The 17,627-nt window shown below is 44.1% G+C and overlaps 2 protein-coding genes and 3 non-coding genes across 6 annotated transcripts in view; 4 read left to right on the top strand and 1 right to left on the bottom strand.

Annotated features, from left to right (window-relative positions):
• On the bottom strand, nt 1–6,019 carry CHCHD5 (coiled-coil-helix-coiled-coil-helix domain containing 5). 2 transcript variants are annotated; one of them, XM_072149446.1, is made up of 5 exons: nt 5,948–6,019; nt 2,439–2,530; nt 1,675–1,815; nt 1,382–1,532; nt 1–1,291 (listed from the first exon to the last, which is right to left on the bottom strand). In XM_072149446.1, coding segments are annotated over exons 2-5 (306 nt in total). In that variant the 5' UTR covers nt 2,441–2,530; nt 5,948–6,019; the 3' UTR covers nt 1–1,279. The 2 variants fall into 2 exon arrangements, with proteins under 2 accessions (XP_072005547.1, XP_072005548.1); XM_072149447.1 differs by lacking the exon at nt 5,948–6,019 and adding an exon at nt 2,610–2,631.
• ATP13A1 (ATPase 13A1) overlaps nt 5,621–17,627 on the top strand; it is a 23,343-nt gene continuing 11,336 nt past the window's right edge. The window contains exons 1-10 of the mRNA XM_072149445.1: nt 5,621–6,002; nt 6,775–6,864; nt 9,478–9,668; nt 9,748–9,820; nt 10,475–10,630; nt 10,716–10,785; nt 10,908–11,014; nt 13,614–13,743; nt 14,674–14,729; nt 14,908–15,034. Of these exons, the coding sequence (XP_072005546.1) occupies nt 5,724–6,002; nt 6,775–6,864; nt 9,478–9,668; nt 9,748–9,820; nt 10,475–10,630; nt 10,716–10,785; nt 10,908–11,014; nt 13,614–13,743; nt 14,674–14,729; nt 14,908–15,034 (1,279 nt within the window). The 5' untranslated portion in view covers nt 5,621–5,723. The remainder of the gene's footprint in view (nt 6,003–6,774; nt 6,865–9,477; nt 9,669–9,747; nt 9,821–10,474; nt 10,631–10,715; nt 10,786–10,907; nt 11,015–13,613; nt 13,744–14,673; nt 14,730–14,907; nt 15,035–17,627) is intronic.
• TRNAK-CUU (transfer RNA lysine (anticodon CUU)) lies at nt 15,132–15,204 on the top strand. The gene has a single exon. It is a non-coding gene; the product is annotated as a tRNA-Lys (tRNA).
• TRNAK-CUU (transfer RNA lysine (anticodon CUU)) lies at nt 15,585–15,657 on the top strand. The gene has a single exon. It is a non-coding gene; the product is annotated as a tRNA-Lys (tRNA).
• On the top strand, nt 16,174–16,246 carry TRNAK-CUU (transfer RNA lysine (anticodon CUU)). Its single transcript has one exon. It is a non-coding gene; the product is annotated as a tRNA-Lys (tRNA).

Genomic DNA, 17,627 nt, shown 5'->3' on the forward strand with positions numbered 1-17,627 from the left:
TAATTAAAATAATTTTTAATGTTGAATTTTAGAAGGAAGGAGACCATAGGTAAAAAATATAAGAAAATGATCGCTGAGTAAGTGCCCCCGATTTATCATGCTGGATTTTTATAGTAAATTTTCCTTTAAGCATGAATGAAGCAAAATGTGTGACTTCATATGTATATACATGTAGTGGTTCTGGGAATGTATATAGAGATGGATGCATGTATGTAGTAAGTGTGTGACCATGTATGTATGTAGCAAGTGCATGTATGTAGTAAGTGTGTGAAATTCAGTGGGTATTGAGCGTGTAGCCATGTATGTTTGCACGCCTGCATGTAGTGAGTCTGAGAACATACATCTACATATACAAGTAATGTGTGTGGACATGTATGCATGTCTGGAATTTTCTATATACATGCCTGTGTGAATGCGTTAGTATGTGTGTATGTAGTGAGTGTGTGAATTCTTGTAATTAGATACCAATTATCTGGCTAAGTATGCATGTATGTTTTGAGTCTGGGAATGTATACAGGTATGTGTGTAGTAAGAATATGTATAGGTATAATACATAGTATAATGAATGCAAAAATGTCGTCCTGAAATGAAGGTATACATAAAGTGACAATGTGTGTATCCACATAGAGAGCATCAATTTGTACACACAGGGGCCTCCCCATATCTGAAAGGGGCACCACTGCCATTCCCATTCATGAAAAATAGTTTATTATATAACAATAAATGTCATAATAAGAGGATTACATCATCAACGGTCACACACCTCATCTTTATCACACAGCGTTACCAAAAACACAAGAGGTACACATCACCAGATGTGTGGTAACTAGATAACCTCAGTGTGTAACCCATAACTAGATGGAAGGCTTCTGAGTAGACAAGTAGGCCTCAGGCCTCGTTTCCATAGCAACTAATGGAATCTCAGCTGCTGTGGAAAAGTGAAAGCTGCAATGTGATTGGCCGCTTTGAGAAACACAACGGTTTTGATAACTATATCCTGTCAGTCATGATCCCCCCCCAAATCAGATTTTGAGGACTTCGGGAAAGCACAGGTCCCTCTAGACCAAGATAGAAACAAAACATGACACAAAATTTGAGTCATGACATATAAATAAAGTACTGAGTAAAATCCTAGATGTGCGACATGTCCTCCTCCGCTCTCATTGTGCAGGTTTCATAATGTTTTGTGGCACGATTGGAGGCCCTTGGGACCCTGCTAGTGATTTCTGAGGTAAATTTCGGAGGACACAACATTCCTCACCAGAGCACCGCGATCACATCACTTCTGGATCTGTGAAGAGAAAAACGTGGGGGTGAATATCTCCGAATATCTCGCCCCATGGACGTGTAGGTACTGCCATGCACTGTGCCCATATATTACCGGCTCAGAAACCTTGACGCTCTCAGCGCACTGTAGGAACTCGGTCACGTGTTTGGAGCAGTTTTCCACCGACGTCTGGTTCTGTTTCAGACATTGCTCGAAAGCTGAAAAGGGTTCGGCACATTGCTTCCGAATCTGACGTATTATAGGACTATCGTAGAGGAGAATGTCATACGTCAGTCATGAGAGCCATAAAACCGGAACAAACCAAAATTAAAAAAAAAAAAAAAGGTGCATATGGCACAACTCTATCGTGGCCGGTTTATGTGGCTGAGAGCTTACATGTGACTTACTGGGATGACGTACACTGCGCCACTTTCACCTTCTGCTCGTGACAGTCTTGTTGCCACGTTCCAGGTTTACTGCTCACACACGTCCCGTACTCTTCCAGCTCATTGCGACAATACTTTGCAGTCACCTCCAGGGCGGCCTGCCTGGAAACGGGAGGTAGTAGAGGTGAATACCACTAATATGTCATCATAAAGGTGCCCACACATCCCCCCCAACCACGAGAACTAGGTGTCGTCCACACATATTCCCCCCAAGAATAAGGTGTCATCCACACCACATCCCCCCGAAAGGAAAGTGTCATCCACATCACATCCCCCCGAAAGGAAGGTGTCATCCACACATCCCTCTTCCACCGAGAACAAGGGATCCTCCACACAATCCACCCTCCCCAAGAACTTGGTGTCGTCCCCACAAACCCCCCCCCCCCCTGCATACAAGGTGTCGTCTACACATCCCACCCCCACCCAGAGAATAAGGTGTCTTCTAGACATTCTTCTCCCCACAGAACAAGGTGTCACCTACACATCCACCCAGGAACATGTCCTACAGCTGACTGTAAGGGTACAACCACACGTTCAGATTTTCAGATGCAGTTTTTGATGCCCAAACCAGGAATGGAGTAAAAGTAGAAATAGCACCTTTCAATTATTTGTCTCAAAAACTGCATCTGAAAAACTGAACGTGTGGACACGGCCTAAGACATTAGAAACACGAGGTGAGGACTCCCCGCACCTCACGCAAGAGACATCTACAAGACTGCACTTACATGGTCTCTCTGACACCCGGTCACCCTTGAAGTGTGCACATGGTCTTACTCCACTTCCAGGTTGGGGGAGGTGCAGCCTGTGATTGGCTGATCTGGAGAGCACACAGATGATTGGTTAGGCTGTTAACCCTTACACTGCTGCAACACGGAGAAAAGGAAATAGATACTTACATGCTGTGCAGCTTAGTCTGATATCAGAACCTGCAATGTACAAAGTGCTACAGTCTCTATATATACATGCTGGGACTTGTAGTGCTACATCACAGTCTCTATATATACATGCTGGGACTTGTAGTGCTACAGTCTCTATATATACATGCTGGGACTTGTAGTACTACAGCGCAGTCTCTATATATACATGCTGGGACTTGTAGTGCTACATCACAGTCTCTATATATACATGCTGGGACTTGTAGTGCTACAGTCTCTATATATACATGCTGGGACTTGTAGTACTACAGCACAGTCTCTATATATACATGCTGGGACTTGTAGTACTACAGCGCAGTCTCTATATATACATGCTGGGACTTGTAGTACTACAGCGCAGTCTCTATATATACATGCTGGGACTTGTAGTACTACAGAGCAGTCTCTATATATACATGCTGGGACTTGTAGTACTACAGAGCAGTCTCTATATATACATGCTGGGACTTGTAGTACTACAGAGCAGTCTCTATATATACATGCTGGGACTTGTAGTACTACAGAGCAGTCTCTATATATATATATATATATATATATATATATATATATATATATATACATGCTGGGACTTGTAGTACTACAGCACAGTCTCTATATATACATGCTGGGACTTGTAGTACTACAGCGCAGTCTCTATATATACATGCTGGGACTCGTAGTACTACAGCGCAGTCTCTATATATACATGCTGGGACTCGTAGTACTACAGCGCAGTCTCTATATATACATGCTGGGACTTGTAGTGCTACAGTCTCTATATATACATGCTGGGACTTGTAGTACTACAGCACAGTCTCTATATATACATGCTGGGACTTGTAGTACTACAGCGCAGTCTCTATATATACATGCTGGGACTTGTAGTACTACAGCGCAGTCTCTATATATACATGCTGGGACTTGTAGTACTACAGCGCAGTCTCTATATATACATGCTGGGACTTGTAGTACTACAGCGCAGTCTCTATATATACATGTTGGGACTTGTAGTACTACAGCGCAGTCTCTATATATACATGCTGGGACTTGTAGTACTACAGAGCAGTCTCTATATATACATGCTGGGACTTGTAGTACTACAGCGCAGTCTCTATATATACATGCTGGGACTCGTAGTACTACAGCGCAGTCTCTATATATACATGCTGGGACTCGTAGTACTACAGCGCAGTCTCTATATATACATGCTGGGACTTGTAGTGCTACAGTCTCTATATATACATGCTGGGACTTGTAGTACTACAGCACAGTCTCTATATATACATGCTGGGACTTGTAGTACTACAGCGCAGTCTCTATATATACATGCAGTGGGTGTGGGCTATATATACATGCAGTCTCTATATATATACTACAGCGCAGTCTCTATATATACATGTTGGGACTTGTAGTACTACAGCGCAGTCTCTATATATACATGCTGGGACTTGTAGTACTACAGAGCAGTCTCTATATATACATGCTGGGACTTGTAGTACTACAGAGCAGTCTCTATATATACATGCTGGGACTTGTAGTACTACAGCGCAGTCTCTATATATACATGCTGGGACTTGTAGTACTACAGCGCAGTCTCTATATATACATGCTGGGACTTGTAGTACTACAGAGCAGTCTCTATATATATATATATATATATATACATGCTGGGACTTGTAGTACTACAGCGCAGTCTCTATATATACACATGCTGGGACTCGTAGTACTACAGCGCAGTCTCTATATATACATGCTGGGACTTGTAGTACTACAGCGCAGTCTCTATATATACATGCTGGGACTTGTAGTACTACAGCGCAGTCTCTATATATACATGCTGGGACTCGTAGTACTACAGTGCAGTCTCTATATATACATGCTGGGCATTGTAGTACTACAGCGCAGTCTCTATATATACATGCTGGGACTTGTAGTACTACAGTGCAGTCTCTATATATATATATATATACACATGCTGGGACTTGTAGTACTACAGTGCAATCTCTATATATACATGCTGGGACTTGTAGTACTACAGCGCAGTCTCTATATATACATGCTGGGACTTGTAGTGCTACAGAGCAGTCTCTATATATACATGCTGGGCATTGTAGTACTACAGTACAGTCTCTATATATATACATGCTGGGACTTGTAGTACTACTGCGCAGTCTCTATATATACATGCTGGGACTTGTAGTGCTACAGTCTCTATATATACATGCTGGGACTTGTAGTACTACATCGCAGTCTCTATATATATACATGCTGGGACTTGTAGTACTACAGCGCAGTCTCTATATATACATGCTGGGACTTGTAGTGCTACAGTCTCTATATATACATGCTGGGACTTGTAGTGCTACAGTCTCTATATATACATGCTGGGACTTGTAGTACTACAGCGCAGTCTCTATATATACATGCTGGGACTTGTAGTACTACAGCACAGTCTCTATATATACATGCTGGGACTTGTAGTACTACAGCACAGTCTCTATATATACATGCTGGGACTTGTAGTACTACAGCACAATCTCTATATATACATGCTGGGACTTGTAGTGCTACAGTCTCTATATATACATGCTGGGACTTGTAGTACTACAGCGCAGGCTCTATATATACATGCTGGGACTTGTAGTGCTACAGTCTCTATATATACATGCTGGGACTTGTAGTACTACACCGCAGTCTCTATATATATACATGCTGGGACTTGTAGTACAACAGCACAGTCTTTATATATACATGCTGGGACTTGTAGTACTAGAGCGCAGTCTCTATATATATACATGCTGGGACTTGTAGTACTACAGCGCAGTCTCTATATATACATGCTGGGACTTGTAGTACTACAGCGCAGTCTCTATATATAAATGCTGGGACTTGTATTAATACGTAGAAGTTTATATAAATGCTGGGACATGTAGTTCTACACACAAGACCTGTTACACATTACACCACGTGACGTAGATGCCCGCTGCTCAGTGACGTCACACCCTACACCGGAAGCTGAGTTTGCCGGCGGAAGCGGAAGCCGGTGTTGCCAGGGCCAGCGCTGACGCAGGCGGAAGTGTCCGGGGAGTAGAGGGAATGGCGGCGGCGGCTGGTGTGAGCGGTGTACCGGCACAGGACGAGCTGGTCCGCTCGGTCACCCTGTACCGCCGCCGGCCCCGGCTGCTGTGGGGGACGGTGCTGCCGTTCTGCGTGCTGTACCCGGCCTGGCTCTATCTATGGACGGCGGTGTACGGGGTGTCCGAGTACCCGGAGGCCGGGTTCATCTGCCTGGCGGCGCTGGGGGTCCTCCATGTCCTCACCGTGTTGTCGGGGCTGTGGTCGGTGCACGCCCACTGCGCGCTCTCCTGCAATAAGGTCAGTAGTGGGCGGGGCAGGGTGACGTCACGGCCGCCGGTGACAGCTGCACATTGACGTCACTACATCTCATATCATCTCCTCTTTATTAGATCTGACTGCGTTTTCTCATCAGTCTCTCTGACCTTCTGCTCCATGTGTATTGGTCCTTAAAATTAGACTTCAATTTTTTGGGGGTCCCTACCTTCTGCACCCCACGAGGATCTCATTAGGGAGGTGGGGGTGCATTTACACACCCCTTTTACCTTCACTTCTGGAATATTGTGTCCTCTGCTTAGTCCTGGAGCATAACATATGGCGGATGATCACCCCATAGTAATGAATGGGTGACAAGGACTAGTGGGTGCCTTCATATGGGGTAAGAGATGAGGGCTCACAGTGGGGCGTTACACACAAGCACCCACAACTTTAAACAGGATTTGACCCTATGAACCTCCTCCTCCTGGTATCCAACTGTGCCCCTAGTAGATGTAGGAGTCACTCGGCAGCGACCACTACAGGAGAAATGTGGTACCTTCGCTATTGGGGCAAGTTTTAAGGTTGGGTCACCCCTTATTGGCTTTTCCGGGGCTCCATATGGCTCGGCTGCAGTTCTGATCTTCATCTATGAAGTTGCAGCATCAGAATTTGTATGACCGGTAGGATCACAAGTGTTCTGTACAGTGCGGGGAGCAGCTAGTAATGTCTGACGTACCCCTATGTATGGATAGATGTAAGGTCTGACTATCTTGTATTATATATTTTACTTATCCAGTGTTTTTACCTTCCACAGGACCCCAATCCAAAAACTGCCACCTTGGCTAAAGTGGTGCCCACGCCAAATAATGGATCCACTGAACTAGTTCCACTTATCAGAGAAAAGGTGAGAGTGCAGGGGTCGGGTGATGTCAGGGCAGGGGGAGGAGGGGGGTTTGTTATGGGTAAATATTTTGTCTTGTCACATTCACTGCTGGGACCTACCGGAACTGGAACCTACAAGAACTATCCAGCTAGGGCGTACATGGACAGCGGAGAGCTCACGAATCAGGGAGGACTGTATATACAGAGCAGATTGGGATGTGTCTGTGCTGGGATAGGTCATCATTGTAAAAAAATGCATGTTGAAATCTCCCATCAAAATCCATTATGATAAACAAGGGACATTGCTCATAGATCTGAGCACCGTGACACTGGTAATCTTCTTATATTTGTTATTCATGGTCTCCTTTCTAAAATCAAACTTTTATAATTATGCTAATGAGCCATGAGTCTGGTAGGTGTTCCCAAAGCCCCTCAGTGCTGTAGCTGCACAGGTTGCTACTCTGTGCAAGAAGTAGATTTCCCTCTCCCTGTTCGTCCTGGGCTTCTACATTACACGGGCGGAAGGAGGAGGGTGGGACATGGTTGGATCATTGTAACAGCCTGTGAATCTGCATCAGGGAGAGGCTCTGGTAACACCCTAAAGCCCATCAGGATCATTAATGTAGTTGCTTTTAAAAGGAAGTAGTCCATGGATAGTAAATATAAGAAGATACCACAGTCACGGTGCCTGGATCTATGAGTAATGTCCCTGGTTTATCATGATGGATTTTGATGAGAGATTTTCTTTAAAAGTTGCCTACAAGCAAGTTCATTCTGAGAATGTCACTTACTACTGTTCTTGGCGATTTTTGCAAACTGGACTTCAAATCACTGAGCTGAGCTCTGTGTGTCGGATCAATTCAGCGATCCATTCACCCTGAGAAATCCTGCAAGTGCATGGAGTGAAATTCTCTGAGCGAACTCACTCTAAGAGGCCACAAGTTCCCAGCATCCTGTCATCAGATGGTAAATGTTCCCTTCTGAATCGCCCATTTAACCTGTTCCCACACAATTACATACATGTACATCTTCAGTGAGTTTTTATTCTTTTCCCTGATAGAATGGCTGGACCTTTATAGAAGCTCCTATACCTATTGTGTCACCCCCTCATCCTCATAGACTGTAAGCTCTTGTGTCACCCCCTCATCCTCATAGACTGTAAGCTCTTGTGTCACCCCCTCATCCTCATAGACTGTAAGCTCTTGTATCACCCCCTCATCCTCATAGACTGTAAGCTCTTGTGTCACCCCCTCATCCTCATAGACTGTAAGCTCTTGTGTCACCCCCTCATCCTCATAGACTGTAAGCTCTTGTGTCACCCCCTCATCCTCATAGACTGTAAGCTCTTGTGTCACCCCTTCACCCTCATAGACTGTAAGCTCTTGTGTCCCCCCTCATCCTCATAGACTGTAAGCTCTTGTGTCACCCCTCATCCTCATAGACTGTAAGCTCTTGTGTCACCCCCCTCATCCTCATCTTCATAGACTGTAAGCTCTTGTGTCACCCCCTCATCCTCATAGACTGTAAGCTCTTGTGTCACCCCTCATCCTCATAGACTGTAAGCTCTTGTGTCACCCCCTCATCCTCATAGACTGTAAGCTCTTGTGTCACCCCTCATCCTAATAGACTGTAAGCTCTTGTGTCACCCCCTCATCCTCATAGACTGTAAGCTCTTGTGTCACCCCCTCATCCTCATAGACTGTAAGCTCTTGTGTCTCCCCCTCATCCTCATAGACTGTAAGCTCTTGTGTCACCCCTTCATCCTCATCTTCATAGACTGTAAGCTCTTGTGTCACCCCCTCATCCTTATAGACTGTAAGCTCTTGTGTCACCCTCATCCTTATAGACTGTAAGCTCTTGTGTCACCCTCATCCTCATAGACTGTAAGCTTTTGTGTCACCCCTCATCCTTATAGACTGTAAGCTCTTGTGTCACCCCCTCATCCTCATAGACTGTAAGCTCTTGTATCACCCCCTCATCCTCATAGACTGTAAGCTCTTGTGTCACCCCCTCATCCTCATAGACTGTAAGCTCTTGTGTCACCCCTTCATCCTCATAGACTGTAAGCTCTTGTGTCACCCCTTCATCCTCATAGACTGTAAGCTCTTGTGTCACCCCTTCATCCTCATAGACTGTAAGCTCTTGTGTCACCCCTTCATCCTCATAGACTGTAAGCTCTTGTGTCACCCCTTCATCCTCATAGACTGTAAGCTCTTGTGTCACCCCTTCATCCTCATAGACTGTAAGCTCTTGTGTCACCCCTTCATCCTCATAGACTGTAAGCTCTTGTGTCACCCCCTCATCCTCATAGACTGTAAGCTCTTGTGACACCCCTTCATCCTCATAGACTGTAAGCTCTTGTGTCACCCCTTCATCCTCATAGACTGTAAGCTCTTGTGTCACCCCCTCATCCTCATAGACTGTAAGCTCTTGTGACCAGGGCCTGCACTACTAATGTTCCATACGACTATGTTTTTACTCTGCATTGTCTTATTATTTGTTTGTATATGTCCCCTGTGATCTGTGCAGTGCTCCTCCCATAAAAGGTTTGTGCTCATTTTAAAGTTCAAAATTCTGTGTTTCCGGATGGATGAACGTTTTGCGTCTTATTTGTCCCGTCTGTCCGTATCCACAGGGTGAAGATGGAAAGGAGACTCTTAGCTTTGAATTCCAAAAAATCAAGTATTCTTATGACTCGGAGGAGAGGAAAGAATTCCTCCCGGTTGTGTTCTCCGTGGAGCGACCGCTCTCCTACTACCAGAGCGCCAAAGGTTACATGGAGGAGGCCGACATCAAAGCTGCCGAGAAGACGTACGGCACCAACAAGTGAGTGACCGCTGCCGGGGGAGAGGGCGGTGGGGCTGATATGGAAGGACTGAGCAGGACCTCTCGTTTCTTCCCACAGGGCGGAGATGGTGGTGCCCGATTTCTTCCACCTGTTTAAGGAGAGAGCCATCGCCCCCTTCTTTGTCTTTCAGGTAAAGCTGCTGAATTATAAGAAATGCTTATGGTATATAGTCAATTTTATAGCCTCTGAATTACGAGAGCTCAAAAACCAGAGCAGTGTGTCTCCACGGTTACAGACTACAAATAACGGCTGTGTAGTCTGATCCTGCAGTCACGCTTTATCACTACTGTCCCTCAGCTTTCTTCTCGGGGTGCATTCACACTGCATTTTCAGCCTTGTGTAGGGGGGATATCTTCATAGATGATCCCTGAAGACTCCTAAATTTAAAGTGATCCTCCACCCCTAGACCAGTGGTGTGAACCACCAACTTATCCAGCGCCTTCCATTCTGCTCCACATGACTCTGCTGTGTTATTCTCTTTATATCATCTCCGACTTCTGAAGGGAAACTGTAAGTCACAGACAAACCCCCTACACATGTGTACGCCATTGGCCACTTATAGGAAAGACCCTTTGGGGGAGAGGTGTATTTAATGTAAAACACAGTGTGAACACCCCTCTACTACAGTGCAGGTAGATGATGTGGAGTAACACAGACACAGTCGGTTTGTAGTCTGTAACCCTGGCGACACACTGATCTACATGAGACTTGTAAATGCATTAAGCTTTAGAGTTTTGGAAGGTGATCTGTAGCCTCTCTTGAGTCTTTTCGTGTCCTCTGGCAGGTGTTCTGCGTGGGGCTGTGGTGTCTGGACGAGTACTGGTATTACAGCGTCTTCACCCTCTTCATGTTGGTGGCGTTTGAGGCCTCGCTGGTGCAGCAGCAGATGAGGAACCTGTCTGAGATCAGGAAGATGGGGAACAAGCCCTACATGATTCTGGTGAGCAGAGGATCAGTGCATGGGGGGGGACCCCTATATCCTGAACCCCAGCACTTACACTGCACACCCCTCTGCTCTCTCTAAGGTGTACAGAAACCGGAAGTGGAGGCCGGTCTCCAGCGATGACATCATAGCGGGGGACATTGTGTCCATAGGTAAGGTCACTCTACATCGCGAACCTCTTTGTTGTGTATCTTCAGGGCTATTGGTCGCCACAGTGGTGACTATAAACTGACCATGAGGTGAGTTATCGGACTATGTCCTCCTTTCCCTCCAGGTAGGTCGGCCACTGAGAACTTGGTTCCCTGCGATGTGCTGCTGCTGCGCGGACGATGCATTGTGGATGAAGCCATGCTGACCGGAGAGTCTGTGCCTCAGATGAAGGTAAGTGGCGAGTTGGTATTGTGCAGCGCCCCCTATTGGATGCAGTCAAGAAATGACACTATGTGCACTATGTAATGATTTGTGTCCTCTACGAAAGCAACAGGACTTACAGTAACCACACCCTCAAGGCAAAGGCCTCCGTAGACAATCCCTTAAAGCAATAAAATGACTGGATTAGGGAAGCTCAGTGTTATGTGACTGATAGGACGTGACATGCAGGGCAGCGTTTCTTCCCAGGCCATTGATGTCCATCGATCATATGAAGCTTCTGCACCTCAGTCCTATTCAGGGGCACTTGTTGCAATACCAACTACAACCACTACACGGTCTATAGCGCCGTTAGTGGTGTTCAATGTAGATGCTGCAGCGGTTCATGGTGCTGTCATTGATTTGGTCCCCACTGATGTGATGCTAATTGCCTATCCTAGAATATTTTAGACGCCTTTAACCCCTTCCCGCACCCTGACGTGATTCTACGTCATAGGATGCGGGTAATTCCCGCACCTTGACGTAGAATCACGTCATGGCGATCGCCCGGGCTCAGAAGCTGAGCCCTTGCGATCGCCGCGGGATCCCAGCGGTACGTGGTAGCTGGGATCCCGCAGTAACAGCCGGGATCGCGACTATCGCAATCCCGACTGTTTAACCCTATAGACACCGCGGTCATAGTGACCGCGGCGTCTATGGTGTATCGGCGCGACGATCGGCACCCTCTGTGCAGGGCACGGAGGTGCCGATCGTTGCCATGGCAACCCAGAGGCACGATCAGGTCCCCTGGGCTGCCTATGGCAGCTGCCTGCTAGGATCGTGCACTGTGCACGATCTAACAGTGCAGCTGTCAGCCTATGCAGAATGCATAGGCTGACTATGTCATATGCTGCAATACATTAGTTTTGCAGCATATTACAATGAACAAGTGATCAAATGATCACTTGTTCATGTCCCACCCTGGGACAAAATAAAACAGTAAAAAAAAAGTTTAAAAAAAAGGTGCAACTAAAAAAAAATTATTTAAAAAGAATAAAAGTCCCCTTAAGTCGCGTCCCATGCAGTAATCATATAAAACATAAAAAAAGTGAAAATCACCAAAAAAACCACAACATATTGGGTATCACAATGTCCGTAACAACCCGTCAAATAAAATAAAATGGTCACTGAACCCGTACGGTGAACGCCGTAAAAAAAAAAACACAAAAAAACCTCACAAAAACTATTAAATTTTCACATCTGACCGCATAAAAAGTGCATAAAAAGTGATCAAAAAGTAAAATGTACCCCAACATGATACCAAGAAAACGTACAGCTTGTCCCGCAAAAAATAAGCTCTAAACCAGCGCTGTAAACAAAAATATATAAATGTTCTGCCCATTGTTACATGGCGATACAAAAACAAGCAAATTTCTCACAAAATGAGTTCTATATTCTGCAAAACAAGTTAACCATAAAAAACCCATGTAAATGGGGTAACGCCGTAAGCGTGATGACCCGTAGAATAAAGATAACACATTATTTTTATGGTACGGTGAACGTCCGAGGAAAAAAATGCTAAAAACCATAAACAAGAATTAATGATTTTTTTAACCATCACCAAGAAAGAGTTAATAAAATCTGATTATTGGCTATTGAGCCCCCCCGTAAATGATGTACCTGAAAAGTGGATCTCATCCACAAAAAAATAATCCCCCGTATGTCCAAATTACAAAAAAATAAACATTTTATAGCCTGTAAGATGTGACATTGCAGATCTGCTCTGAATGGCGCAGCTTCCCTTCTATGCACGGCCGTGCGCCCGTACAGCAGTCACCACCACATATGGGGCATCCTTATACTCGGGAGACATTGGGTATCAAACTTTGTGGAGTTTTTTGTCATTTAATACTTTGTGACGGTTTAATTTTTGGCCAAAATGAATATATTGTCTAAAAAAAATGACAGCTTGTAAATTAGACCTCCATTTTGTTTTAACCACTGTGAAGCATCTAAAGGGTTAACATACTTCTTAAAGTTGATTTTTTACACATTGAGGGGTGTAGTTTCTAAAATGGCATAATTTATGGGGGTTTACTGCTGTTTAGGCCTCTCAAAGTCAGTTAAAGCTGAGCAGGAGCCTCTAAATAAGGGTTTTGGCGATTTTCATAAAAATGAGAAAAATTGCTCCCAAAATTCTGAACCTCCTAACAACCTAGAAAAGAGAGAGGATGCATAAAACCCTGTGCCAATATAAAGCAGACATTCGGGAAATGTTAGTTATAAAGTTACTAGGGTGCTATGACTATCTGCCTGAAAAGCAGAACATTTTGAACTATGAAAATGAAGAATTTTTAGAAATTTTTGCCAAATTTAAGTTTTTTTCATAACTTAACACAAAAGATATCATCAAAATTTTAATATTACTTTGAAGTACAATGTGTGACGGTAAAACAATCTCAAAATCCCCTGGATATGTTAAAGTGTCAAAAAGTTATAACCTCCTATAATGACACAGGGCAAATTTTAAAAATCAGGCCTGGTCCTAAAGGTCTAAAATGGCATAGACACGAAGGGGTTAAGGGTATCCCCATCTTATACTCAGATTAGAGCAATATTTTTTTGTCTGCAGGAGCCTATAGAAGATTTGGACCCCAACCACGTTCTAGATCTAAACTCTGACTCCAGGTTACATGTAATATTCGGGGGCACAAAGGTCGTGCAGCACACTCCTCCTCAAAAGGCCACCAGCGGCCTGAAACGTGAGTATCTGTAGGAGAGATGCAGAGGGTAACCTCTCTTGTGTGAAATCTCCCCCAAGTCACGTGATAATGAGCAGAGAAGTCATGTTTAGAGGCTGCAAGAGGAGTGTCACTTCAGACGCCACACTCTTTGGTTTTACAGCACCTAAAAACAGTGTGTCATATTAAAGATAAGAATCTTCTCCTTAAGATCACATCAGGCTTGTAGATCTATGATCCACAGAACCGGAAATACCGGGAGTTAAGACATGGTCAGAAATGAGAGCTGCAGTTAGATTCAGTTCTCATCTCCTGTTCTGTAGATCAGACCCCACAAGCTTCATGTGGTTAGAAAGATGTGAATCTTATCTTTTAATATACTGTATTTTTTGGACTATGAGGCGCACAAAAAATCCTTTTGATTTTCTCAGAAATCAGAGGTGCGCCTTTTATAGTCCAGTGCGCCTTATATATGAACCGTACTTACAGACAACAGCTGCCTTGAACTGTGCACAGGTCTGCCACCTGCTGGTCATTCATCCTTATAACCCGGTGCGCCTTACAGTCCGAAAAATACTGTTATATCAAAATCTTTCTAGCTGCTACAGAACTGAAGATGGAGCGGCACCAGAATTGACATTCTCTATGCTGCCTCTAAACATGACTCCTCTCTGGTAAAGAAAAATGACTGTACTCATTGTCACATAATTTTGGATGAGATTTTTTTTCACATAGGAACTCCAGAAAGGACATTTCATACCCTCCCTGAGGGGAGGTGCTAGTTTAATGGGGTAAAATCTGATGACCGTGTTATTAGGGCGGATTTATAGGACAGGGTGGAGTTTTGATGTAATGGGTCAGCGGTGTTGTTATAGACCTGATTGGGGGATTATTGTGTGTTCATATGAGGTGTATAAAGACGTCGTCACCCGCTCTCCTCTCTGTCCTCAGCGCTGGACAATGGATGTGTAGCCTACGTCCTGAAGACCGGATTCAACACCTCACAGGTGAGTCCTGCAGCTTACACCTAGTGTCACCTTATCATAAGGATCCCAAACATGTGGTGGGTGCAGGTCTCAGTCAGAGGCTGATCGCTCCGGTGTCAACATGAGCAACATAAGAAATGCCAAAAGATAAGATGATGTAAGGAGGAGGGTAACCATTTAATTTGCTGTGTTTGAACAGGGGAAGCTCCTCCGCACCATCCTGTTTGGAGTGAAACGTGTCACAGCCAACAACCTGGAGACCTTCATCTTCATCCTCTTCCTCCTGGTGTTCGCCATCGCTGCGGCGGCTTACGTCTGGATAGAAGGTGATGACCCCAGAGGGGATTGTCTTTTTGGGCGGCCCTCTTCTCCTATGAGAATTGCTGGGTTGGTGTTGGGCAATGATTGGGAGATGTGGCAGCTGCCCGGCTAGCTCAGTCGGTAGAGCATGAGACTCTTAATCTCAGGGTCGTGGGTTCGAGCCCCACGTTGGGCGGATTATTTTGTTTTTTCTATACGGGTCAGACACTGCTGCACATTTTTGATATTGTGTTTTTAATATATTTTTATGATGTATAAAATATGAATAGGTTAATTAGAATATTTAGGTTTCTCTCTAGGGGCCGAGTGATTTTATATAATTATATAATTAATTTACATAATTTATTTCGTTACATCAAGTGTAAAAAAAAATCCTTAATGAGTTTGTGGTGGTGAGTGCTGAGCACTGGGACTTGTATTTCCGTTCTATGGAGCATTGACCTATGAGACCTGCTGCTCCTGCTCCATTCAAGATTTAGTGGCTAAGTTTGCCATCTGGTGGGTGGAGCTACGGTGCTCCACCTATGTCCACCCACCTGGTATATGTGCTCATCAGCCCGGCTAGCTCAGTCGGTAGAGCATGAGACTCTTAATCTCAGGGTCGTGGGTTCGAGCCCCACGTTGGGCGAAGATTTTTTTTTTAAAATTTATTTATTTATTTATTGCCACCCAAATGTCCAAAATACTACTTTTTTTTTTTTTTTTTTTGCAATAAAGTGATTGTTCCCCAAATTTGTATTGATGAAAACCTCATTATGTCCTGCAAATATCGAGACTTTACACCGCACCGAACGTTTTACGAATGGAAGAGTTATTGGCGTGAAAATAGAGGCAAATGATTTTTTGGCCCAAGTATTTATATAATTTTGATTTATTTTTTAAAAAAAATTTTTTTTTTTTTTTCTTCTTTTTCACATCTCTATGTAAAAAAAAAAAAAGTTGCAAAAGATGAGTGGTGAGTTTCTGGCAACTGGGTATCTCTGCCCTCATGAAACGGGGTTCCCTTTAAATAGATCCGTTCTATTTGGAACGTTGATCCTGCTTGATCCAAAAATTTTGGGTGATAGTTGTACATTTTGGTGGGAGGAGCCTAGCATGTCTTCTCCAGCCAGGACTCTACACTTGAACTGGAGTCCTCTCATCAGCCCGGCTAGCTCAGTCGGTAGAGCATGAGACTCTTAATCTCAGGGTCGTGGGTTCGAGCCCCACGTTGGGCGGATAGATCTTTTTAACTTTTTTTTTTTTTTTTGTTTTGGGAAATTATTAAACATTTACAACTTCTAAGTTGAAAGATGTATTGGCACATCACTATCTGTTGTTTAGTCTCACTTTTAACCCCTTAACGCAAAGACCCTTGTTGAACACACAAGCTCTCTGCATACAGCGGCAGCCCGACATGTGACATACATTTACAGCACACATCAGTAAGGGGCTAATGAGTTAAGTCTTGTTGAATAATGTTAGAGGGATATGTTACTGAATTAGTAATTATATATTACTTTTTATCTTTAGCTGTAAATATAGGGTACAGGAGTCACTTACTGCCTGATACTTGGAGTAGTCAAAATACAAGTTTTATTATTTATCTCATATAAAACATGCAGGTATTGTTTCCCACAAACCATCATTAAAATCTGGCTTCCAATCTCCTAGCACTAGAATCTACCTCGCCCCTAGGGGGCGCTACATAACCGTATACAGCTACTCCTGGGCTAATTGTCTTGTTTGTTTGCTCTTTTGTATATAGATGTAGCTTGTCATATTGTATGTGTATATGTGCTTCATTGCCTCCCCCAGGTTTATCACTAGAATACTAGAAACCTAAGCAGGATCTAATGTCACGCACTATCCTGGAGCTACATAGACGCCTCTCCTGCAAGTCTATTACGCCTCCTACATGCTGGTTTCAGCCAGGCTCAATTACATATCAAGGACCACTCCCATAGTCCCGTTCACACCTAAACATATGTAAGTAGGAAGTGGTCCTTGATATGTAAGTGAGCCGAGCTGACACAAGCATTTAGGAGATGTTATAGACTTATAGTCAGTTGTACCTTATTTTGCACCTGAAAAGTCTCTAATTTGCACCTAAAAAGTTGCAAAACAAAAAAAACATCTGTCTTGGAAAGATACATTTGGAAACACTGCACCAGACAACAATGCACGTAAAAAGCTACATAAAAAAACACACAAAAAGACATAAAAAACCAGATCAAAATAACGAGACATGTCCCCCATTGTTTACATCCTGTCAATAGATAGAAATCTGTCCCTGGTCAGGTGATGTCCCACAGGCGCACAGCTCATTATATCCATGGATATGTGATGTCACACAGGTGCACAGCTTGTTATATACACACAGGTGCACGGGTCATTATATTCCCCTGGTCATGTGATGTCACACAGGTGCACAGCTTGTTATATACACAGGTGCACGGGTCATTATATTCCCCTGGTCATGTGATGTCACACAGGTGCATGCCTCGTTACAACACAGCTCTACTTACTCTGTGTGATGCAAGCTGTGCACCTGTGTGACATCACATGATCAGGGACTGGTGCTTATCCACAGGAAATGTTAATGACAGGAAGCAGAGA

This window comes from Engystomops pustulosus, chromosome 4 (assembly GCF_040894005.1).
Source record: "Engystomops pustulosus chromosome 4, aEngPut4.maternal, whole genome shotgun sequence".
NCBI classification, from domain to species: Eukaryota; Metazoa; Chordata; class Amphibia; order Anura; family Leptodactylidae; genus Engystomops; species Engystomops pustulosus.

Excerpts from the sequence above, each read along its gene's own strand:
- CHCHD5 (XM_072149446.1), bottom strand. Across the intron at positions 1,533-1,674 it reads GCGCAGTGTACGTCATCCCA|TCCTATAATACGTCAGATTC; the intron begins GTAAGTCACATG and ends CCTCTACGATAG.